The sequence below is a fragment of the Takifugu flavidus genome, chromosome 14 (assembly GCF_003711565.1).
Source record: "Takifugu flavidus isolate HTHZ2018 chromosome 14, ASM371156v2, whole genome shotgun sequence".
Taxonomy (NCBI): Eukaryota; Metazoa; Chordata; class Actinopteri; order Tetraodontiformes; family Tetraodontidae; genus Takifugu; species Takifugu flavidus.
The window spans coordinates 13347212-13367921 of record NC_079533.1 but is presented as its reverse complement, the minus strand read 5'-3'; the positions used below and the strand labels follow the sequence as shown (position 1 = coordinate 13367921).

The 20710-nt window shown below is 47.7% G+C and overlaps 1 protein-coding gene across 13 annotated transcripts in view; it reads right to left on the bottom strand.

The window, feature by feature from the left end:
• The window catches only part of ncam1a (neural cell adhesion molecule 1a), a 107889-nt gene that overhangs the window by 43778 nt on the left and 43401 nt on the right, over positions 1 to 20710 (bottom strand). The window contains exon 1 of one of the 13 annotated variants that reach the window (XM_057054126.1): positions 8596 to 8620. The exons of the other annotated variants lie outside the window; for them this stretch is intronic. Within the exon in view, the coding sequence (XP_056910106.1) occupies positions 8596 to 8605 (10 nt within the window). The 5' untranslated portion in view covers positions 8606 to 8620. Of the gene's footprint in view, positions 1 to 8595; positions 8621 to 20710 lie in introns of those variants that run through there. 13 annotated transcript variants of the gene reach the window in all.

The following is a 20710-nucleotide window of genomic DNA, read 5'->3' as shown; positions in this document are numbered from 1 at the left end:
CAAGAGCGTGTTTTTGGGTGAAAAAAGGTTTTAATTACTTTAGGATTCGATGGCTAAAGTGCTGAAGCGGTGCAATAACCTGTGGAGGAAGTGGTTTTCTCAACACTGACTGGGTAGAGGCTGGTTTCCATGACCGAGCCGCTGTTGAGGGGGACCACGAGGGGGGAGGGGGCGGGGGCCTCAACACAAATCATCCTATAAAACCATCAAAAGAGGAGAGAAGAAAAGCTACCCATGATTTCTTAACGCTGTTAGCCAGTTAGCAGCAGGTCTCACAGTTCTAAGGAAACGTGAAGGGATCAGGAATATTACAAGCTCAGATCAGAGGAGCTCTTCACACCCAGGCTCTCGGAGGGTTCCGACATATGTTGCTTCCTGATGGAAGCTCTAAGTCTTGCCATAATTAATCCTTTTCGCTCTTCCTGTTGCTGTATCCTCCTGCAGCGACATTCATTAGACATGCAGTCAAAGCAGCAACATAAACCTTTACGCATCTTCTCGACATCAAAGAGCTGCTCTCCATCACAAGGTGTCCCTCAGAAGATCAAGGGCAGGTGGAATGTTCCTGTTTCACACCCACTCACAGAGCTGGGTGCCCAAGAAAGACACCGACCGGGTCTCCCCAGTGAGCAGCTCTGGCCTTCAGCCAGTCTTTTGTGCGGCGAAGCAGCCAGTTAACTGGGTCGCTTTCATGATCCAGGCTCTCCACTCCCGTCGACTGCTCCACCCTCCACCTGGATCAGCACAAGTGATGTGTGATGGTTGGAGACAAGGAGAAAGGAGCGATTCCTCCATGAGAGATTTTCTCCCCTGCATTAATGAGTCCCATCAAAGGAATCATTACATTAAATGGCAGCGCTGCCTTCTTCTTCCGGCTCTCTTCAGGCTGAGCTAATAAAAACCACATTTTATTTTATTTTATTATTTTTATAGCAGTGTAATATGAAAAAGACCCCAGGGCGTCTCTGCACATCTGCGAGCTGCACACAACCATATTTTAAAGTCATTTGTTTAAATACCAGAACTGAACATCCGCGGAAAACTAGAGGATTAAAGCGAAGGCAGCTAACCTCAGCATGAATGAAGGTTTTTCTGAAGGATCCCGCTCGAATTCCTAAGCAGGATTCCTGGATGAAAAGTAGGAGGGGAAGATCTGAAAGTAGGTGGGCGAGCTTGAAATGAAGGAGAAAAAAAATGCAAATCTGCCAGCAACGCTGATGACATCACAGACGATACGCTCACTTCCTATTCAGCCAAAGCAATAAGAGAGCGTTAGAAGTGTTGATAAAAGAACAACCGCAGCTCGGCTTTATCGGGCTTCCCTATCTGTGGGTGGGGCGTTTAATCTCTCTGCTCCTTTAGAGGGTCCCTGCAGCAAATCCACTGGTGGGGGGCAGATACCATCACATGTCAAGAAGATTCCACCTCATTCACTCCCCTCTGTCTCCAGAAATTCTCACACGGAAGCAGGCGGGACAGAAACGGGTCAGAACGATCGCGCCACTTGAACGTGACGGGCGGATTGGGTTCTGGATCGGCGCAGTCTGGATAACTTTAATCACCTGACAACTCTCATGAAACCATCAACAACGCACCGCCTGAATCTCAGCCAGCAAGATTTAAAAGAAGTCAATTTAAGGTTCCAAAAGAACCATTTATGGAACCATTAACCATGTGTTTTTGAGGAAGCAACATATGGAACATCTGCTTATTCAGTCAGATTCTCTGGCTGCATTTTGAATCTCCCGATTTGACAGTGCAGCACTGCTGAGAAGAAATAATTACAAATCTTCCCAAAGGTGCGACCGTTACAGCAGCGTAGCAGAGGACTCACACCGGTTCATCCTCAGAAAGCCTGAGAAGGAGAGGATTAGTTAAACACTACTGAGACAGGAGCCAGGAGCTGCTAAGGGTAGCCGTGGTGCTAACACCTGCTAATTGCACATGGGAGGGTTCCCATGTCAACAAGAACAACTCGGTCCATGTAGCAAACAACAAGCCGCTCCTGGAACAAAGATCATATGTCAGGAGACACCAGGAAGTTTGACAGGAATGCCTTATTTACATTATTTACATCCTGAAGCTTCTGGGGGGGGTTAGTTCTGGTGGTGAGGATGAGAAACGGGACGGCCTCACAAGAAAGTGAGTGAGAGAGTGAGAAAGACTTCCATTCAGCTTTAAAGAAAGGACCCTCCCAGGTGTTTTGTCAGTTAGTGTCTCACAAGCGCCCCCCCCCACTCACCACCAAGCCTCCAGGCCTCATCATAGCCCCTCAGCCACTGCCTGAGCTGCTGTTGCTATGGAAACACCTGCATCTCTGGTAATCCTGTGAATAGGATGTGATGATTTGGGCTTCAGGGGGAAACAGCTTAACATGGTGGCAGCTGGAGACGGTAAACTGAAGCGTGCTGCTGGAGACTGGTTCACATGTGTTTTTGAACAGCTGCTTAAAGGTGGATTCTGTGCTGCTCCGTTTTATTTAGATTCTATGCGACAAAAACTCAACATCCTGGTGCGTTTCACGTCCTCTGAAAGAGACAATACTGATGCGCTTGTGGCCAAGCAGATGTGCTGCTGGCTTTCACACAAGTGATGGAAAATGTTAAATAAATATTTGATTTCAGAATTATAAGCTCCAAATGAGTCTAGTTTTGGTCTTTGGCTTTTCTTATTAGGAGTCCAGAATTGTTGCCGGCGTCCGTTTTCCCCCCAGAGAATCTCCCACTGTAACTCAACTCATGTTGCTTTTGGAACGGGTCACATGGTCCGAGATGAAAAGTAGCTGCTGTTGCTGTGCAGCCGGTCCGGAACTCTGCTCCGCTCTCCTGGATGGCCATGTTCTGCTCCGCTCTCCTGGATGGCCATGTTCTGCTCCGCTCTCATCCTCTTCCTGTCTGGTTTATTTTACGAACATCAGAACCAGAACGTTAAAATGAGCTGCGCTTTCGTAAGAAGGGATCTGCCGCCGTCGGAGCAATTTTCACCCTGCTGGAGGCGAACTGGCTTCTGCCGACAGTCCAGGACCAGATAAGGGCCGAACAAGACGAGGCTGAGGAAGCACAAAGGTGGTTTCAACTGGCTGAACGCTGCGTTTCCTGTCTGCGGCGCTCGCGGCTCGCTAGCATGACAGCAACAACCTGTTGAGCATCAGCTGATGATCAGACCAGCAGGAAGCAGGCGGGTTTATTTATGGACACGGAAGCCCGTTTGTCGCGGAGCTTTGCACCAGCTTGAAGGTGAAAACTTCCTGCGTCAGATCCACCACTCTGCACCCCACCTCCCACGGAGCTGTCAGTCAGCCTGCCAGTCCACCCTTCGTTACAGTAACAGGCAACCAGAACTCACGTCTGTGTCGAAAACAGGTCTGCCAACAGACACTCCAGCCATTTTTCTGTTTTTAGGAGCGACGCCACGTGTTGGATCTCATCGAAGTCCCTGTTTGGTTCCTGAATGGCCCAACCAATCACTGAACTGGGAGAAATGGTCTGAATAGCAGAAACAGAAACGAGGAGGCTGGTTTTAGACCGTCCCTGAAATGACCTCATCACCTCTGGAACCAGGAGAACACAAGTGATGACTGAGTTCTACCTCTGGACCTTCAGGACAAACATCATGCATCGGATCGATGCCATCAAGGGTCGTTTGACTCCATCCTGCAGCCTCGTGGGGTCTTTCCTTCAGACAGTTCCACTTCCTGCCCTCCTCTGGGTCGGTCCTGACCCGTCTCACTGCAGAACCGTTACTAAATCTCAACTCATTACACAACTTTGTCATCACACACTCTGGGACTTTCACCTGAAACCTTCTGTCACCAGCCCAAATGTGCTTCTGCCTCCATCTGCCTGAACTGGAGAATCACCAGCAGCCAAAACCAGAAGATTAGTGGGAGATTGGAGCTGACAAGCTCCAGGAGAGAAAACACCATGAAAAAAAAGCAGCTTTGCTCTTTATTTCTCATCACGCCTTTGCTGCCTGCTGACTTCCTCTAATTGACTCTGCTTTGTGTCACACTCATGTGAGGTTCATCAGGACGGAAGCGTGTTGAACACCAGTGAGGCTGCGGCTCCGCACAAGAATCCTCAACTTGGCAGACGAAAAGCTTCATTTTCTTTACGACTTCCTGTCGCCTCCCACCACTAAATGAACACTTCTGAGGGGCCTGTGGGTCCACACAGACTCACTCCACCATCAGATTCATCGTTTTACAGGATGCCAAAAACATCTTTATGATGGAAAAAACAGTCAAGAGTGAGGAAACAAACACGCTCCATGAGACACTGATGATTCTGCTCTGTTTGATTTGGGATTTGCAGATTAAAAATGGTTCAATAGAAATCACTGAGTGCCAAAAAAACCCATTTTTGTATTAATTTTATGTGACTAAATAGAATTCTTTTTAGGAATTCACCTCAACACTCAGACTTCACTGCTAACAAAGCAGATTTCTTTGCTGGGTCTCGCTCTGCGAGCTGTGAAATATGGACGCAAGTAAGAAAGAACAGCGAGGAAGCCGTCTTAAAGCGCGCTTTGGAGGATTTTTATCGTGTTCTGACGCCGGGGCCGTGTTTTAAATGAAGCCGCGCAGCCACCAGTAAGTCATTATCTTCAAAAGGGAGCTAATGTGGACGGCTGCAGATAAACGCGTTCACGCTTTAATTCACCAAAACTGGCAAATCTGGAGGATAAATGAACGCAGGGCGGCAGCAGCAGAAGTGCAGCGGCTGGGCTTCGTCTAACCAGAATTCATTTAAAAATGTTTCCTTTCCTAATTAAGAGCTCTTCTGTCCCGAGGTGCGATGTCGAGTTCTGCCTCTCTGGATCATTGAATTTTCAAGGAAATGTCGCTTGTTGAAGTTTTGTTATTTTCAAAAGGCAGTTCAATCATTTAGAAGCAAATAGAAGCTGAGGACTGATAATGACACAAGAGAACGCTCTTGCCTTCCTGCAGAAATGATGACAGTAAGAGGAAAAGAAGACATCATTTTAGTAAACATTTTACCTGTCCAGTAATCACAGAATCACTCAGAAAATGGAGGCAATGTTCCCATCCTGGTTGATTTTCCACTGCAGGAACTTCCTCTCTTAATTTGGAGCGAAAGGTTCTGCTTTTCCTTCAGTGTGGGTAGCAGCCGCGCGCACACAGATGCTAATGAAAAAACCTCACCAAAGCAGACACTTCATATCAAACATTCATGTGAAGTCCGTGAAGTTTGCGTGTGACAGCTAGTTCAGCTCTCTCAACCCTGACGGACTCCATCAACATTGCTGCTTTGAGCTAAAAATAAAAAAAAGTTGCTGGCAAAACACAGGAGGCGACCTTTGACCTCATCAGAAAGCTCCCATCCTCTTTAAAGTGGACGTGAGAGATGTGCTCCGAGTCGGCTCTACGTGGAAAATAAATGATAGTCTGGTTAAAGAGGAACCGAGCAGCACAAGAATAAAAGAAAGAGAAAAGGGTGAACCCAGCACCTCAGGCCATCGCTCTCTCTCGCAGCACATTAGCACTGATGAATTAGCTGCTGTCAGCGGCTTCTTCTCCTCCTTCTGGCACCACTTCTTATGAATAGAGATATTTTTTAAATTATTAGCTGTACTCTAAATGATTACGCTGGAATATTCCAGCATTCATGTTCTGCGATGTTCAATGTCACCTTTAAACAGGGCGCACTCAGAAGTGTGAGACGGAACTAATTGGACTTTGTGTATCCTGAGCGTTCTGGGAGATCGCCACCCTTTAATCCGTTGCGAGCGCTGATCTCGCTGAGATCCGTGTCCATTTGGGACATCTACACGATCTGAGCACATCGGAATCGCCGCCCCCTGGTGGCGGGATACAGCACAGCGCCCACACTCATCGTCTGGTTGGGCATTCTGGTCGCCATTGCCATGAGGTTCCAAAGTTGGGTTGGAACTGACATTCTCGGGATTTTGAGCTTCTTCCATCAGCTGTCTCTTGCGAAGGTTTGGGCCTACAGAGACCTCATATGTGTCATTTCCAGTTTCGATAGCTGAGGACAGTTCTGCCCTCTGGGACCCTCCTTTAAAACGCGAGGAGAAGATGAAGAGGAGGTGACGAAGAGGCGGTGAGGAGCAGGAGCCCAAACAGAGCCGACTGGGTGCGTCAGTAAAGGGCTGATTGATTTCTGTAACATGTTTAACATGATTCTTCGTAGATCGAATCCTCCCAGGGCCCTGAGACCACGACAGGATCCCGCTGAAGCGCTGCTAGCGTGGCGGCCTGAGCTGACAGACCTGCTCCATTAATCTGGAGGTGGAATAATCCCACTCAATTCTGGATGGAGCCGACGGTTCTTTCAAGTCATAATAGTGTGAATTATTCACGTGTCCCCTCAGAAGACTAATTTCTCTTTGAATTATTGATTTTTACTATTCTGCCACAGTCCCGCCTCATTGGCTCATTAGCACAGGAACTCAGCCTTTGATATCTTAAACATTTATTCTTTTTGTTTTTATAAATGAGGAACATGTTAAGCAAATTCTCTTTTTTCCCTGACACTGTGAATCAAACAAACACTATTTTTATATTTATAGAGGTTTCACAGTTGCTCTCTAAGAACATTCGATGACATTCGTGCCAACGGGAGTGCTGGAACTAATCTGGGACCTGGTTCTCCCCGATCAAGGCCACAGATGTGCAGTCTGGACCCAAGGTCCAATCTGGTCCAGCCCGTCAGAACAGGAAACGAGTGGTGATTAAATATCCTGACGGTACAGGAGGAAATGAAAGCATCGCGCACTGACAACAACAGAATCACAAAAGCATCCAACAGACTAAAAGATTCTCCATAAACGATGAGCGGAAGGCAAAAAAACATCCGTCGTTTCATTCCAGAAGACTCTGGTTTGTGTTTCTATCGTGTTCTTGACGTCACCAGGACCCGTTTCCCCCACAGAGACCTCAGCCAATCAAATGCAGACAAAAAAAATAACAAAAATCTGCAGAGACAAAATCAAAGTGATGAAAGCAGCCCCAGTTCTAAAAACAGTGGCTGAGTTTATCCCACCTGGGAATGTTCTGAAAAAAGAAAGCTGTCAAAAATGTCGAGCAGAACCTGCAAAAGCAGAGTCTCCTCTTTTTTCCCCCCTCCTCCCGGGGTGCTCGGCTTCCAGGAGCTCTTTAGCAGGGCGCTCATGAATATGAATGACATTTAACCCCTTAGAGGAAACCCTTCATGTCACACACAGAACTGCGGCATCAACGGACTTCTGCAGCAGAGTCCAGCACTGTGATCCGCTTCCTGGCACCACTCCCAGCGAATAGGTGTGACGATATAACTGCTCCATGTGACGGAGCGGGGCCAGAACCTGCAGCACCATCTTCTTGAAGGTGGAAGCTTTACTGCTGGTTCTGAATCTGGAGAACATTCCGATGGGTCCACAGCCGATGGGAGGAACTAACGTGGCTGAGCTGCAAACGAGGGGCTGGTGGAGGAGCAGAGTCCCAGCCTGCTTTGCTGGTTGATTTACAGACACGCCTCAAACGCTGGGAGGTGTTTTCTTTAGAAAAGCTGTTTATCTGATGTGTTTCTTCGGCGTCCAGGACCTGAGCACATTAGCAGAGTGCACACATGGAAGCAGCGCTGCTGCGGTTTTAATGAGCTCATTTTCATCTGGAGTCCCTGCAGGTCCTGACAATTCACAACTCATTTCTGCTCCGATTCCTTCATATAAGTTTCACTTTGGATTTGATGAGCACCAACAACACAACTGTGCATCATTAAGCCGAAATATCCGAACATGGGGTCCATCTCAGCTCTGTTAAACAGCAGGATTAGAACACAACTGGAGGAACGCTGCTTTCTGCTGGAGACCAGGAAATCACCTTGAACCTCATTTGCAGACGTTAGTCAGCCCGAACAGATCGGAGCGGCGAAGATTCGGGCAGCGATTCGGCGTCAGCCCTGCCGCGGTGAAGTGGGGGTGTGAGGTGGAGGAGGAGCAGACAGAGCTGTTGGAAAGGCTCTTCTGACTCATCATCCTATCGCCGTTCTCTTAAAGATGCTGTACCATTTAGAACCTTTTAAAAGCTGCAAATGCACCTACTGAAGTAAAAGTCCATTTCTGGCTGCGGGAAGAACAATGGGCCACGGAGATCGTTTCAGCCTTCAGCTCAATGAGACTTCAAGAGGACAGGCCTTTATTCTCTCAGTCTGAAGCAATGTGGCGGGAATAATGGCACACACTGGGAACAGAGGTGACCTTCCTGAGTGCTGAGTTTAGAAGCATTGGCTTGTGGAGGGCCTGGTTCTCTGACAAAGGAAACGCTCTGAAGCTGAAGAGCTGTGGCAGCTGCTGCAGCAGCATTAGAAAAACACAGCAGAAACGTTCCATTTATGTCCCCAATGTCAAAGGAACAACATGAAGGAGTTGGGCGGTTATCTCCTCAGCTTGGGTGCAACCGAGGTGAAAACATCTAAACGTGACGAGCAAAGCTTGAAAAAAAGGAATATCATGGTCGTAAACATGGAGAACAAAGTGATTTTTGCTGCTTTTTTAAAGGATAGGTCTGAGAATTCTGTCACTAAATCCACTGAAACGACCTTAAATAACAGCATCTGTAAATACAATACTCACAAACGCTCATTCTAGCACCCCATAATTAATCCACCGGGCCACATATGAGCTCTCGCGTGGCTTTGCATCTCCACAAACTTCATTTTCATCTCCACAGTCGTTACAGTCAGACGTGAAAAATGATTGTCCTCAAGCAGCAACCGTCCGTTCGTAAGAAGAAGCGAGGCCATTAGCTGGAGCCGCCACGGTACCTGTGGCTGGGCAGACGGAAGAACGAGGAGAGGAGAGAAAAGCTTTGCTGCGAGCTGCTTAGCAACAAGCAGGCTGCCGTCGGATGGAGAATGAATAAAGAGCGATTTTCATTATCAGCGCGCAGCTTTAATTTGAGTTTTCGCAGACTGCGGCAAGCTCATCGCCCTCTGTTTGTGCTGCTTGAACACGTCCTGTGATCCCAAAACAATGAGGAACCCGCCAGGAGACAAATGGCTTCTCAGCCTTAAAGGACGGTTCTGTCCGTCCGTGCTGGAGGCGACACACAGGAAGTCCGCCACTGTTACCAAACACCTTTGATCAAATAACCCGGTCATTAGTTTTGAAAACTATAATCTGTTAATATAATGGCTTCCTCTGATAACACAGCAAACTGTGCTTCTTCTAATGTGCTGCTCTCAGATAATGACTTATTGATAAAGCCATTACGCTCTCTTTGTTTAGTCAGCCGACGCACGTTTGTGATAAATGACACGATTCCTGGCGCGCCAGCGTCTGTTGTCGCCTAAACGATGAGCGACGGGAATCATTTCCTGTCCGATTGTGTAGTGAATCGACTGACAGCCGACGTCGAGCGTGTCTGAAAGAGCTCGTTCTTTAATTAAATATCACCGGGAACACTCTGACGTGCGCTTTCATTTCAAATAACGTTTAAGCCCCAGTGCGTGTGAAACCATGGAAATGTAAAATCACCCCTCAGTGACTTCAGTCAGGCAGCCAATAATCCGGAATCAACATCCGAATAAGCAGCGACGGACTTCCAACAGTGGGAGAAATGTTCCAGTCCAACATGGATCCAGCAACTGTCCATCAGCTCCGAGCTATCAACAGGTTACTGGGCTTTTATAGAGGCGACTTCAAAATGGCTTCTGTATTTTTTTGATTTCAAGGATGAGTCAGATCAGTCGGAGGAAGAATTCGGCTTGAATCCATTTGAAACCAAAACATGCTGACTGCAGATAAGCACATCCGGGACAGCGAATCAGTCCACAGCAGGCCGACCTTCCGGTACCGTGCGAAGGAATCCCTCAGAGACTCAGAGAAAGATGCACTAGCATCCTAACAAGGGGAATCTTCCTCTGAGTGGGAAATGAGATGCAGAGAACGTTGCCTATTAGCACGTCACGGTGCTCGGAGACCTGGGGACTTGTCCAATCGTCCTCTTTAGTCGTATGTTAGTCTCGTTTTTTCCAGCAGCAAAATGGACCCGACTCAAACACCTGGGGGCAGAGAGGCCTGACTCAGAGAGTTAATAGCAGAAAAAACAGAAGCTCAGTGGTACAGACTTGCACAAAAGAGGGCTTCACCTGCTGGCAGTTCTGAACTGTTCATAGTCTGGAAAAATAACCTGTAACTCAAGGAAAATCAGGGCTGTTAGTGCCAATCACCACAGCCTGTAACGCCGATGCCGTTCACAGATTGTAAGAGGAGGAAAAAAAGGGTTATGAATATAAACAAGAGTCAAGAGAATTAGCATGAAAACATCAACATCCAGAAGTTCTCCCGACCTTAAGACGGGGCTTCATTCATCACCACAGGACTGTGCAGTTTTCTAGCGGGTCTTACGCAGCTGTAATTCTACTGAGAACATGTTAGCGGCTGCAGGTGAGACCAGGTGAGGCTGCTGCTCACATCAAAACTCCAGTAACACTCAAGCAGGGAGGCACATTTAGCCAAAGTTATTAGCTAAAAGGAAAAGAGATGCTGCTTGACAGAGCCTCCCTGAGACGTGAAGGCCACGTTACCCTGACAAACATGAGCTTCGCCCACGTGAGTCTACATTACCCCCCCCCCCCCCACACACACACACACACACACACACCCCCGCTGGTCTCTATCCCCATAAATAAAAACAAGACAACTGCCTCCGTGACAGAGAGCAATAGGAGAAGATTCCCGTTGTGACGAGGGGGTGTTTTTCACACTTGGAGGCCGTCAAACAACCAGCCAAGTTTATCCATTTTTCCCAGGATCCTTTGGTGCTGTCACGCTGATGAATAGATCCACCCACGAAGAGATTCTCAGGGAGGACCAGGGGGAAAAAAAACCCAGATATTTATCCACGTTAATAAAGTTCCAGAACCTAAACCACAGTTTCAGAAGGATAAAAATCAAAAGTTTGAGAAGGTAAAAGGAGAAGACTGGAATAAAAGGTCATTTTGCAAACGGGAACCTGAACTCATGGAAGTTCAACAACGTTGGTGTCTGTCTCCCAGGTGCATCACAGTACATGCGGCAGGACTCCGAGCCGATGTCGTCTGATGTCCCAGCAAAGACACATCAAGGAGTAACTTCCGGTTCTGCTGCTGTTGCTCTCCTCCGTGGAGAAAATGGGCCAGATAAAGCAAAGAAACGGAGAGGAAGGACTTCATTTGTCCCACCACAACATCTTAAAAGTTCATTTTCACTTTATGCTGCATTTTCCACCGCGTAATAAAAGGTTTACAGCAGTTGGAGCCCTCGTGTTTGTCTGGAGGGACTATTTTCTGACAACTGTCAGGCGGCTCCTGCCAACAGGAACGACAGCCAGCATGGAAGGCCGGTGTTTCCTGTTCCTCTGCCCAACCCCACAGCGTTATCAGATATGCAGCCTCAGATGTTGTTGTTCTCCTGTGGGCCAACAGCTGAACAGAGGTGTAACACACAGCTGGTGGCAAGTACAAGTTCCAAACACGTTGCAGTTCAGACCGACTGCTGCCGTCGAGGACAAAGCGACGCCAGGGGAAACTCTGTCACCCACCGGCTGATGTATCTCCGCTACGGTGCTGCCACGGCAACCTGTTCGGGGTCTAACCACGGCGTCAGGAGCCCAGAGACCGCTCGATGACCGAGCGCTAAATGAATTCCCCACATTACAACTGGAGATTCTGGGCTTTTGAGCGTCTACGCTCCAAATACGCGTTTGGTTTGGAGCTGTCGGAAACCCCGAGAAGAAGGGGAACGACAGCGAGGGCCGAAAGGAGGGGACGGTGAAAATATGCTGCTTCTGAAACAGAATGTGCCAGCACTGGCGCTCTTCCTGCTCATTCATCATATTTATTATGCCAGACTGGGGCAGCAAATATTTCCCGTTCAGAAGACCTGCGGGGGCTTCGCTAAAATACTCCGAAGTTCTGAAATAGCGAAATATTCTGGCACGGTTACTGATGAAAAATCCAGCCGGCTGTCAGAACATTAAAACCCGCAGAGGGCAGCTTTTTTTTTCTTTTCTTTTTTCTTTACTGCAGAAAGTGTTGTGATCATGTCGAGCTTCCAGAAGAAAAGCACTCTTTCCTGTTTTTCTGTTAAATGAACGGAATATTTGTGGAGCATAAGTGGAGTTGGCGATTATGAACGGACTGGATGAGTATTGTCCACACAGTTGTAGCATGGGTGGTACCAGGATGTTCTCTTTCAGAGGGACCCAATGCTGAGTCGCCTGTGCGAGACTCCTTCTGGAGGTGGAGAAGCTGCAAGGAATGATGAGCCGGCAGGTTTCTGAAGCTACAGCTCATAGCAGAGGGGTGAGAGCATCGGCTCCGGCCGAACCTCTGACGTCTTGTGGTGACTGAGCGAAGTCCACGGATCTGCAGATTTTTCCTTCATGACTGGAAAAGTAAGTAGTGCATAAAAGACCGGAGGGAGACAGAAAGAGGAATTCCAGATGTAATCTGTCTCCTCTGGACTCAGACCTTATTGGTTCTTTGTCCTCGGGGGCTAAATCAAAGTTTCAGCCCTTCCTCACAAGTGCAGCCTGGAGTCAAATCAGAGTCACGTCTTGGATCCACCTCAACAGCTCTTCCAGGTTCCTTCAGGATGCCTGTGGCGGATCCGTGACGGCAATAAACAACCCCATTTGTGAGGTCCGACTGTGAACTGGGACAATAACAAAAAATAATAAAATGTATTCAGACATTCGGTCCCTCTGGCAAGAGGACGAAATGAGCAATTTCACTCAGGTTGCTACGGAACTTTCTCCAACGAGAAGTTTGCATCTGCAAACCTGTATGAAAAACCGGTTCTGTTTTCAGTAAACTTGTAGATCCGGTTGAACAAATTCTCTACCACCCAGTTCATGTCAAAAAATGAGAAGCTAGCGTTGTCAAATGAACCCAGGACAAAGTTCTCCAGAGTCTCCAGGACAAAGTTCTCCAGAGTCTAGACTGTGGGAAACAGCTGAGTCAGCTCACTCCGTCAGCGTTCACTCATTAATCGGGTTGGGGTCCCGATCACTGGTGAGTGTCCAGAGAGAACTGGAACCGTCCCCAGTCTCTGTTTGGCTTTCTGGCATCCTCTCTTGTCCCTGCTGCAGGACATTTTTGGCCACCGAGGACAAAATGTGTCACTGCCAACGAGGGCCGAGCGCTAGTGCGCGGATTTGGCAGCTGTTGATTTCAGGCAGTAATCAGGTTAAAGGGACAGTCACAGGGGGAGAACTGCTAATGTGAGACCTGCTGTGTCATCGCCATCACGCCACAAATGTCTCATTTCAGCCCGTCCCCCAAACTCTGCAAATCAGGGCAAGAAACCAAACACAGATAAATAGATGTAAAATTGAGCTGCATCAACAAAACCACCAGTTAAATATGAGTCAACCTCACACGCACAAGCAGTGAGAGGCTGGTTTCAGGTTTTAAGCCCCCCCTCCCCCTCGAGAGGAAGTTACCCCCAGATTTGACAAGCTGTTTGTACCTAATTAGGAGGCTGTGTGTGTTTAATCTGAGTATTAAACCACAGTTGTCTGCAGAATAAGACAGCATTATTGGAACAGACGGGTGTGTTAGCGGTGTGTTTTCTTCTGCTGTTACCATCCGCCTGAAGTGTGAAGACCAACCGTCTTCACATATTCACCAGAAAGGCGTCCATATGTCTTTATTGTGATCCTTCATATGAAAAACAATTAACAATTAGACACTTGCAGTCATCTGCCCCCCCCCCCACACACACCCACACACACACTTCTGAGGCCTTTCTTAGGCAGCCCCTTACCCTAGTCCTGACCCATGTCCCTTAAAGTTGTGAGGACCAGCCAAAATGTCCCCACTTTGCAAGTAGAATGTGGATTTTGTTACTCAGTAAGTAGCAAGTACAAGAACACACACACACACACACACACACAGCTTTTGGTGTTCTAAATGACTGAACCAGCTCATTTCTGACTGTCTAAAACAGAAGACACCACCAGGTGACACTGGTGGACCCAGTCGTGCCCGTTTGAGCGAACAACTTTAATTGAGCTGGGGGCTGCGGCCGGGTGACCATTCCTCCTCGGTGAGCAACAGCGAGAGTTTGCACGGTTACGTCTGAACTCTCTAAGCTGATTTCTTTCCAGGATGGCTTCAGATTTTCCTCATGGTCATCAGATTCCAGCAGGAATTAGCTTCAGCACATATCTGAAAGAGGACGCAGGCAGTTCTGTCCGTCACACACCAGAACACCAAAATCTCATTCTTCAGCACAGAAGGTGGCGCATTTACGAGTTTCCTCCATGTTCCATCACTGATCACCCATCCATCCATCATCCATCCATCATCCATCCATCCACCCATCCATTCAGATCCATCCATCCATGCCGATTACCTCTCAGTCGGACCCTGCTGGTCCAGTTCCACCGACTCTAAACTGATTCCAGACCTGCAGCCCCTGTGGATGTTTACTGAAAACGGACACCAGGGGGCGTGTGAGTGTGATACATGTATATAAAATATGTCGATATTAACTTGTAAACCTGCTCTGCTGGTTTAGGAGTGACCTCATTGCTAAACGGGGTTTATCGCCGTTTCCTGCAGCCTCGGAGCCTCAAATCCTTTTAATGAAAACTTTCCAACTGAGCAAACACATGAAGCAGAAGAACCCAGAATTTAGAATTCAGTCCTTCACCTCAAAGCAGAGGAATTTGCGTCATTACTTATTTTTAATAAACGCCCGTCGCTTCAGCGGGACACCTGTTTAACGCTACTGACTGCCTGAGGTTCTGTCAGAGGAACAAGGAACGTTTGTCCTGCTGAGTTTAGCATTCATGACTCTTCAGCAGAACATGTTCAACTTGGACCTATTGCTCCAGACGTGCTCCAGGAACTACCATGACAGAGATTTTAGTCCATTAGGCCCCATCGGGAAGGATTAACAAACGTTCCCGCTGGCGGCTTCTGTAGCCGATAAAGAGCAGACTAAGTAAATAAAGTTGGAAACTGCCTGCAGATGCGACTGCTCCCATCATCTAAACTGGCCAGGCACACGCGGGCGCACGTGCACGTGCACACTCGCCGTCAGATGTTCTGGTGCGGCGCCTCAAACCAAGTGTCAGCCTGTTGTGTGTTTCCATTTTGTGTTGTGAGACTGAAAATCCCCTCAGCTTTACACGCGAAAGTGTCGTCTGTGTTTATATGATGGTCTGTTTGGAAGTAAAGTTCTCTGGAAGGAGCAACTCAGCCCAGAATCACACTTGTGGGAACATCACGGCGCAGGCACGAGGAGCTGCTGAGGGTCACGTTCCTCACATACAAGTGGTGACGCACACCTTTATACACACTTCACAGATTGGCCGTTGTTGCCCAGGTCAGCCAGCCGTGACCATGGAGACCCCAACCTTCATGCTGCTGCTAATGGAAAACTATTGATCCTGGCTGTTCCATATTCACACTGGAAACGCACACTCGCACACACATGTTGAGTCAATGGTGGCTGCATTAGCAGCTCTGCCCGTTGGTGCATTGATCGGCCGTGTGACGGGAGGAGGAACCGCTCACATGCGGAGCAGAGAAGCTCCCCTTCCTCTGGGCGTTAGCAAACAAATGTTAGCGGATCACAACAGGAAGAAAGACTAAAAGTTCAAACGCAAAACAAAGTCTTCTGAGGGGTGACAGGAGAACAACCTCAAGGCTGCTGCTCATCAGACAGGCGAACAATGAAGATGCTTTCAGAGTGAAGGTGAAACATCAGGTTGGACAGCCTGAACCTGGAGGTCCGGACAGTTTTAGCTCCTCGGCGCGTACGCAGGCAAGACGAGATGTTGCCACATAAGATCACGTGACTGTCGGATGTATGCTCGACTGCTGCTGTAGATCCATGACATGCATGGAGCAGAGAACAATCACGCTCCGCAGCTCTGAAGGTGACATGTTCACTCGCTGCCGTTCTCTTCTGGCAGTCGGAAACCAATAAATAAACCTTCGGTTTTTCTTCGACTCTTTTTCTTCTTCAAAAATGAATTATTAGACTGTGTTACTGATCCTCAGTGACAGCTGTGAAAATAAAAATGTCATGTCGTGATCACACATCATACATCCCTCTGTTCAGCACTGGAAGGTGTGTGTTTGTGTGTTTAAGGCTTCTCTAATGGGCTCCTGCTGCCGTGTTCATCAATCCAGGCATCACAGGACTTATGAGCCATATAACAGCAGCATTAAGACTTCGTGTCCAGACTCCTCACACACTCATTCAGGTGCGAAGGTACACTTTTACACCATTTACTGTTTACAGAAGCAACACTGGTGGGTCTTAGCAGAGCTACACTGCAGGCTGTGTTGAACTATTACGCTAAATAAAAATAAAATTATATTATACCCTCCAGGAGCATTGGGTCCACTCCTTCCAGGACCTTCACACGGTTCCTGTGATGTCATTAATGTGTGTTTAGCGTCATCGTCTTGATGATACCCCAGGGGTACTGGTCAGAAGGTGATATTTCCTCTGATTTACAACTATGAGTTCCAGTGTTGAGTCCATCAGGAGATTCTTGTTCCTCATCATCTGAGGCCATGGAAGTAGGTCAACAAATGCACATACCTGGGAAAACAGTGCAAATGGCTACCTGAGGTACACTTAATAAAGCCATTCCATCCTTTCCATGTAAACTGGGCCAAAGAGAGGGGTCCAGTTAAATGGGCTAATTGGAGACTTGCTGTCACCACCTGCAAACCAGCAGCCAGAATATGAAAAAAGGCACCTTAAAGTCTGTAATCAGGTCAGAAGATCTAAACACCGTCTCCTTTGATGCATTGAAGAGAATGTTCACTTAGCAGTGATTGGTTATTTGTTCCAGCATCTTCATCTGAGCTGAAGTTGAGAAGAAAACAAAAAGGTCATCAGCGAGTGTTATACAATCGATGCAAAGAAACGGCAGAATGGAGCACAAACCAAAGCAAGTTAGCCTAGCGTGATGAAAATTAACATCCCACAGTGTGTGTGTGTGTGTGTGTGTGTGGTCGGCTGTTTTTCAGGGGAGAAGGAGGAGTTGCCATTTTCATGATTGACGACGCCTCTGGATGCTTTCTGCAGCATCTTGAAGAGACGCTGGGAGGTTTGCTAGTGGAGTAAATCAGTGCTAATCTCGGCACAGATGGATTCCGAACCCAAATATTATTGTGACCTCAAACAGAACTCCCCCCCCCCAAGCTGGGGTTTGTCTGGGAGTAAAAGTGCAACAAGGCCTTGCTCACATCAGCCTATTTGATTTAATGACACATTAAGAGAGAAATCTGTCTGATGCAATGGCGCTAACCGTGTGTGTACAACTGCCATCGTGCCTCAGAATCCTTCTTCTAATATGTTGCATCAGAAAGATCTGCTGACACTGGGAGGGGCCGTTTTGTCTCTGTGGTCAGCATGGACCAGCACAGACCCACAGTTTAACACTTTCAGCGACAACGAGGTTGTAATTACTCATAAACTCACAGCAGCTTCCTCGTCTTCTCCTGTGTTGCCTTGTTCACATCAAAGCTAAAACTACAAAGAGTTCTCAACAAGATTTTATTTACTCTACAATTACTGTTTTAGACCACCGACTGGTTAGACTGGGACAAATATGCCGGATGAACTGGGACAGAAGGATTTACTGTCATTTCAAAAGAAGACGTGAGGAACTGGGGAGGAGACTTTATGCTCTTAGACTCTCGGACACCTTTTTAACTGCATGTGTGCAGAGACGGACGACTCCAGCGTGAAATCTGCCAGATTTCTGCATCCCAACGGGACAAAAAGAGGAAGTCACAACACCACTGACACTATTCACAATGACAGGTGTAGCGGTTGCTACGACAACGCCTTCAGCAGCTCAACATCATCTGGTATGTTTGATTTACACCTTTGATCGTCGTTCCTGTGTGACGTTAAAAGCCACCTTTTTCTGTTTTTAGCAGATGAAAGAAAACTTGTTCATATCTGAGTGTTTCTCTGGCCGGACAGAAATGGTCACTTTGAGGAATAAATTCACTCTTTCAGAGCCTAACAATGGAGGTGAACCCAGAGCTTGTGGAGAAAGCTGGGTGTTTTATGAGGAGGAGGAGGAGGAGGAGGAGGAGGATGTGTTAACGCCCTGACAGGCTCTGATGGAGCTGAGACGAGCAGGGCGCCTGGCAGAGTTATTACTCAGTTATTACAACATCTCTCCTCTCTGAAGAACAGCCGTCACGTCGCGTTGAAGTAACTCAATAAAGGCTGATTCTGTTAGCAGCAGTCGAGCGGTCACAGCTCACAAAAAAAGGAACCCTCATCTGAGGCGTTTTCTACATCTGGGTCCAATTTCAGATGTGCTTCTGCTTCATTAGAGCTGTGACAGAGAGAAGATTCACAAACAAACATGCTTCAGATCAAAGATCCAAAGTTCCCCCACAAAAACACTGCCGCCTGTGATGATAACACAGAGCAATCAGAAGGAAGGTTCCTGAGCAGCTCCCACTGTGCTTCCAACCATCCTTTTTATTAACGTGAAGGATCGGCACAGTCCGGGCCCGGAGCCCGGCTCCGATACAAACCTCCCCTGGAGAGACAAAAACCAGGGGCGAGGAAATAAAGAGAGGAAATAAACACAGCGGAGGAGAGAGAAGAACTCGAGAAAAAAAGGGAACAGAGACAGATGGAGGCAGAATACTGAAGAAGAGTGATGATGGAAGAAAAAGGCAGCTCGCACGAGTTCTCCCTGAAGATTCCAGAGCTTCTGTCCCAGGTAACAGTTGTGCTGTCGCAAACCTGCTGTATTAACATCTATTTCTGGAGAAAAACAGTCTGACAAAAGAGAAAAGACGGCGGAGGAGGACCACAGATCATTTATGCCAAACATACAAACAAGGGCTGAGCGGGAAGTCAGGAGAGAGTGATGAAGAACAAGATCAGAGCAAAAGAGCTGCAGCCCCTCAGAAGCATCTTAAGGTTCTCAAAGACAAGTCCGACACCCAAACCAGATCAAACAGGTCTGCAAACACGGGCCGAGACACAGATGCTCATGTGCTGAAGATGACTACTTTACTGTCTCCATGAGGACAGTGAAGGCAGCGCTCCTTATCCTGGGGTCAATTGTGCGACCCACCAGGATTGTCAGCTCCAGCTGACAGCTGTCAGAGATCCTTTCTGTTGTGCGCGGCTGACAACTGCAGCTCGGTGATAAACAGAAACACCAGAGAAGCTCAGGGAGGGCAGAACATCAGTCTTGATCTGTCTGTTGAGATGGTGAGATATTTAATCAGGAACGAGATGTTCCTCCCTTTTTCCTCGGAGAAAATGTCAGAAGTGTTGGCTGTGGATGGGGGTGGGTGGGGGTGGGTGGGGGGGTGAGGGCGCTGCTATTTGTGCACGCCGGCGTCAGACAACATCAAAGCTCGGGGTGACCTTTGCAAAGATCCTTATCTGCATGCAAAATTCAACCTTGGAAGAAGAAACTCTCACAGCGAATCAGAGTCAAGTGAATGCATCAGAGAGAGGAGCAGAACAGCACCTTAAAAGGAGGCCGAGACATAAACAGGCGCTGGGAGCCGATCTGTTTATTTCTCCTGTTGGTGCGTTCATCATCACACACCTCCAAGAGCTGCAGTAAACAACGGCGACAGGCTGTAAACAACCGGCTGTTCATTAATTCAGGGCTGAGGCCAAAATCATTTGGAGCAATATCCACTGCAGAGGATCGATTCTTTAGACAGACGTCCACGAACTTTACAGGCAGAACCGGAACCTGCGGACGGAAGACTTCCTGTTTAATCCATCGCTGGGAGGGGACCAGCTCACAGAAGAGCTGCTGTTTAACCGTGCCATCCATCCAAGCCGCGACCACATTCAGACCAAAGCAGCACTTTCATGTCTTAAACATCGTGACCATAAAATAATCAACATATAGCCAACCCAGCAACAGTTTTACACACACACACACACACACACACACACACACTCAGGATGCAGACATTACAGGCGGTGGACTCAGCGTTCACAGGCAACCACTTGATTAGGATTTCACATCTCCAGCCATCCCATCTGCTGCGCAACAAGGCAAAGATGGCTGATAACGCCAGAAGGAAACGCTTCGGTTCCCTGTGAGACTCAAACAGCAGCAGAGGTGATGCACCGCCCTCCCCCCACGGTCTCCTGGAGATCGACCTCACAGCGGACCTCCAATATGGGACTGAGCTGTTATTTCAGCCCCAAACTGTCCGCTGCCGTCATGGAGACGCAACCCTCAGTAGATAAAAAGCCTTTCCACAGCGATAATTTGTTTTGAGTGTAATAATCTTAATAAATGTTCAGGTGGAGAAATTCTTTGATGGTGAGAAAATCAACACGTTCTATTTGTTAGCAAGTTAAAAGGAAAAAGCTTGTCAGATAAAAAAACGAGCTGCGATCGGCGATGGCGTTAAACAGAGGGGTAATCTATCTGAATGAAACAGTAATATACATGCCTGTGCTTTCAGTTTGAGAGTTATTCTTTAAATGTCGACACAAACTCCAGTTAAGATGTTTGAAAAACGACTGGCAGCATCTTTTGAAGTGTAATTCATGTTCGCTCTGGCGGGGTACCAAATATTCTCACAGTTCTGCCAAACATCGTGTACATTTGGAGCTTTTCTATTTGATGTTTTCCACACGGCAACATCGGACTTCTAACACGGAGGCATTTAAGAATGTGAAAAGGGAACAGATATGGACCCCTGGGTTAAAGATA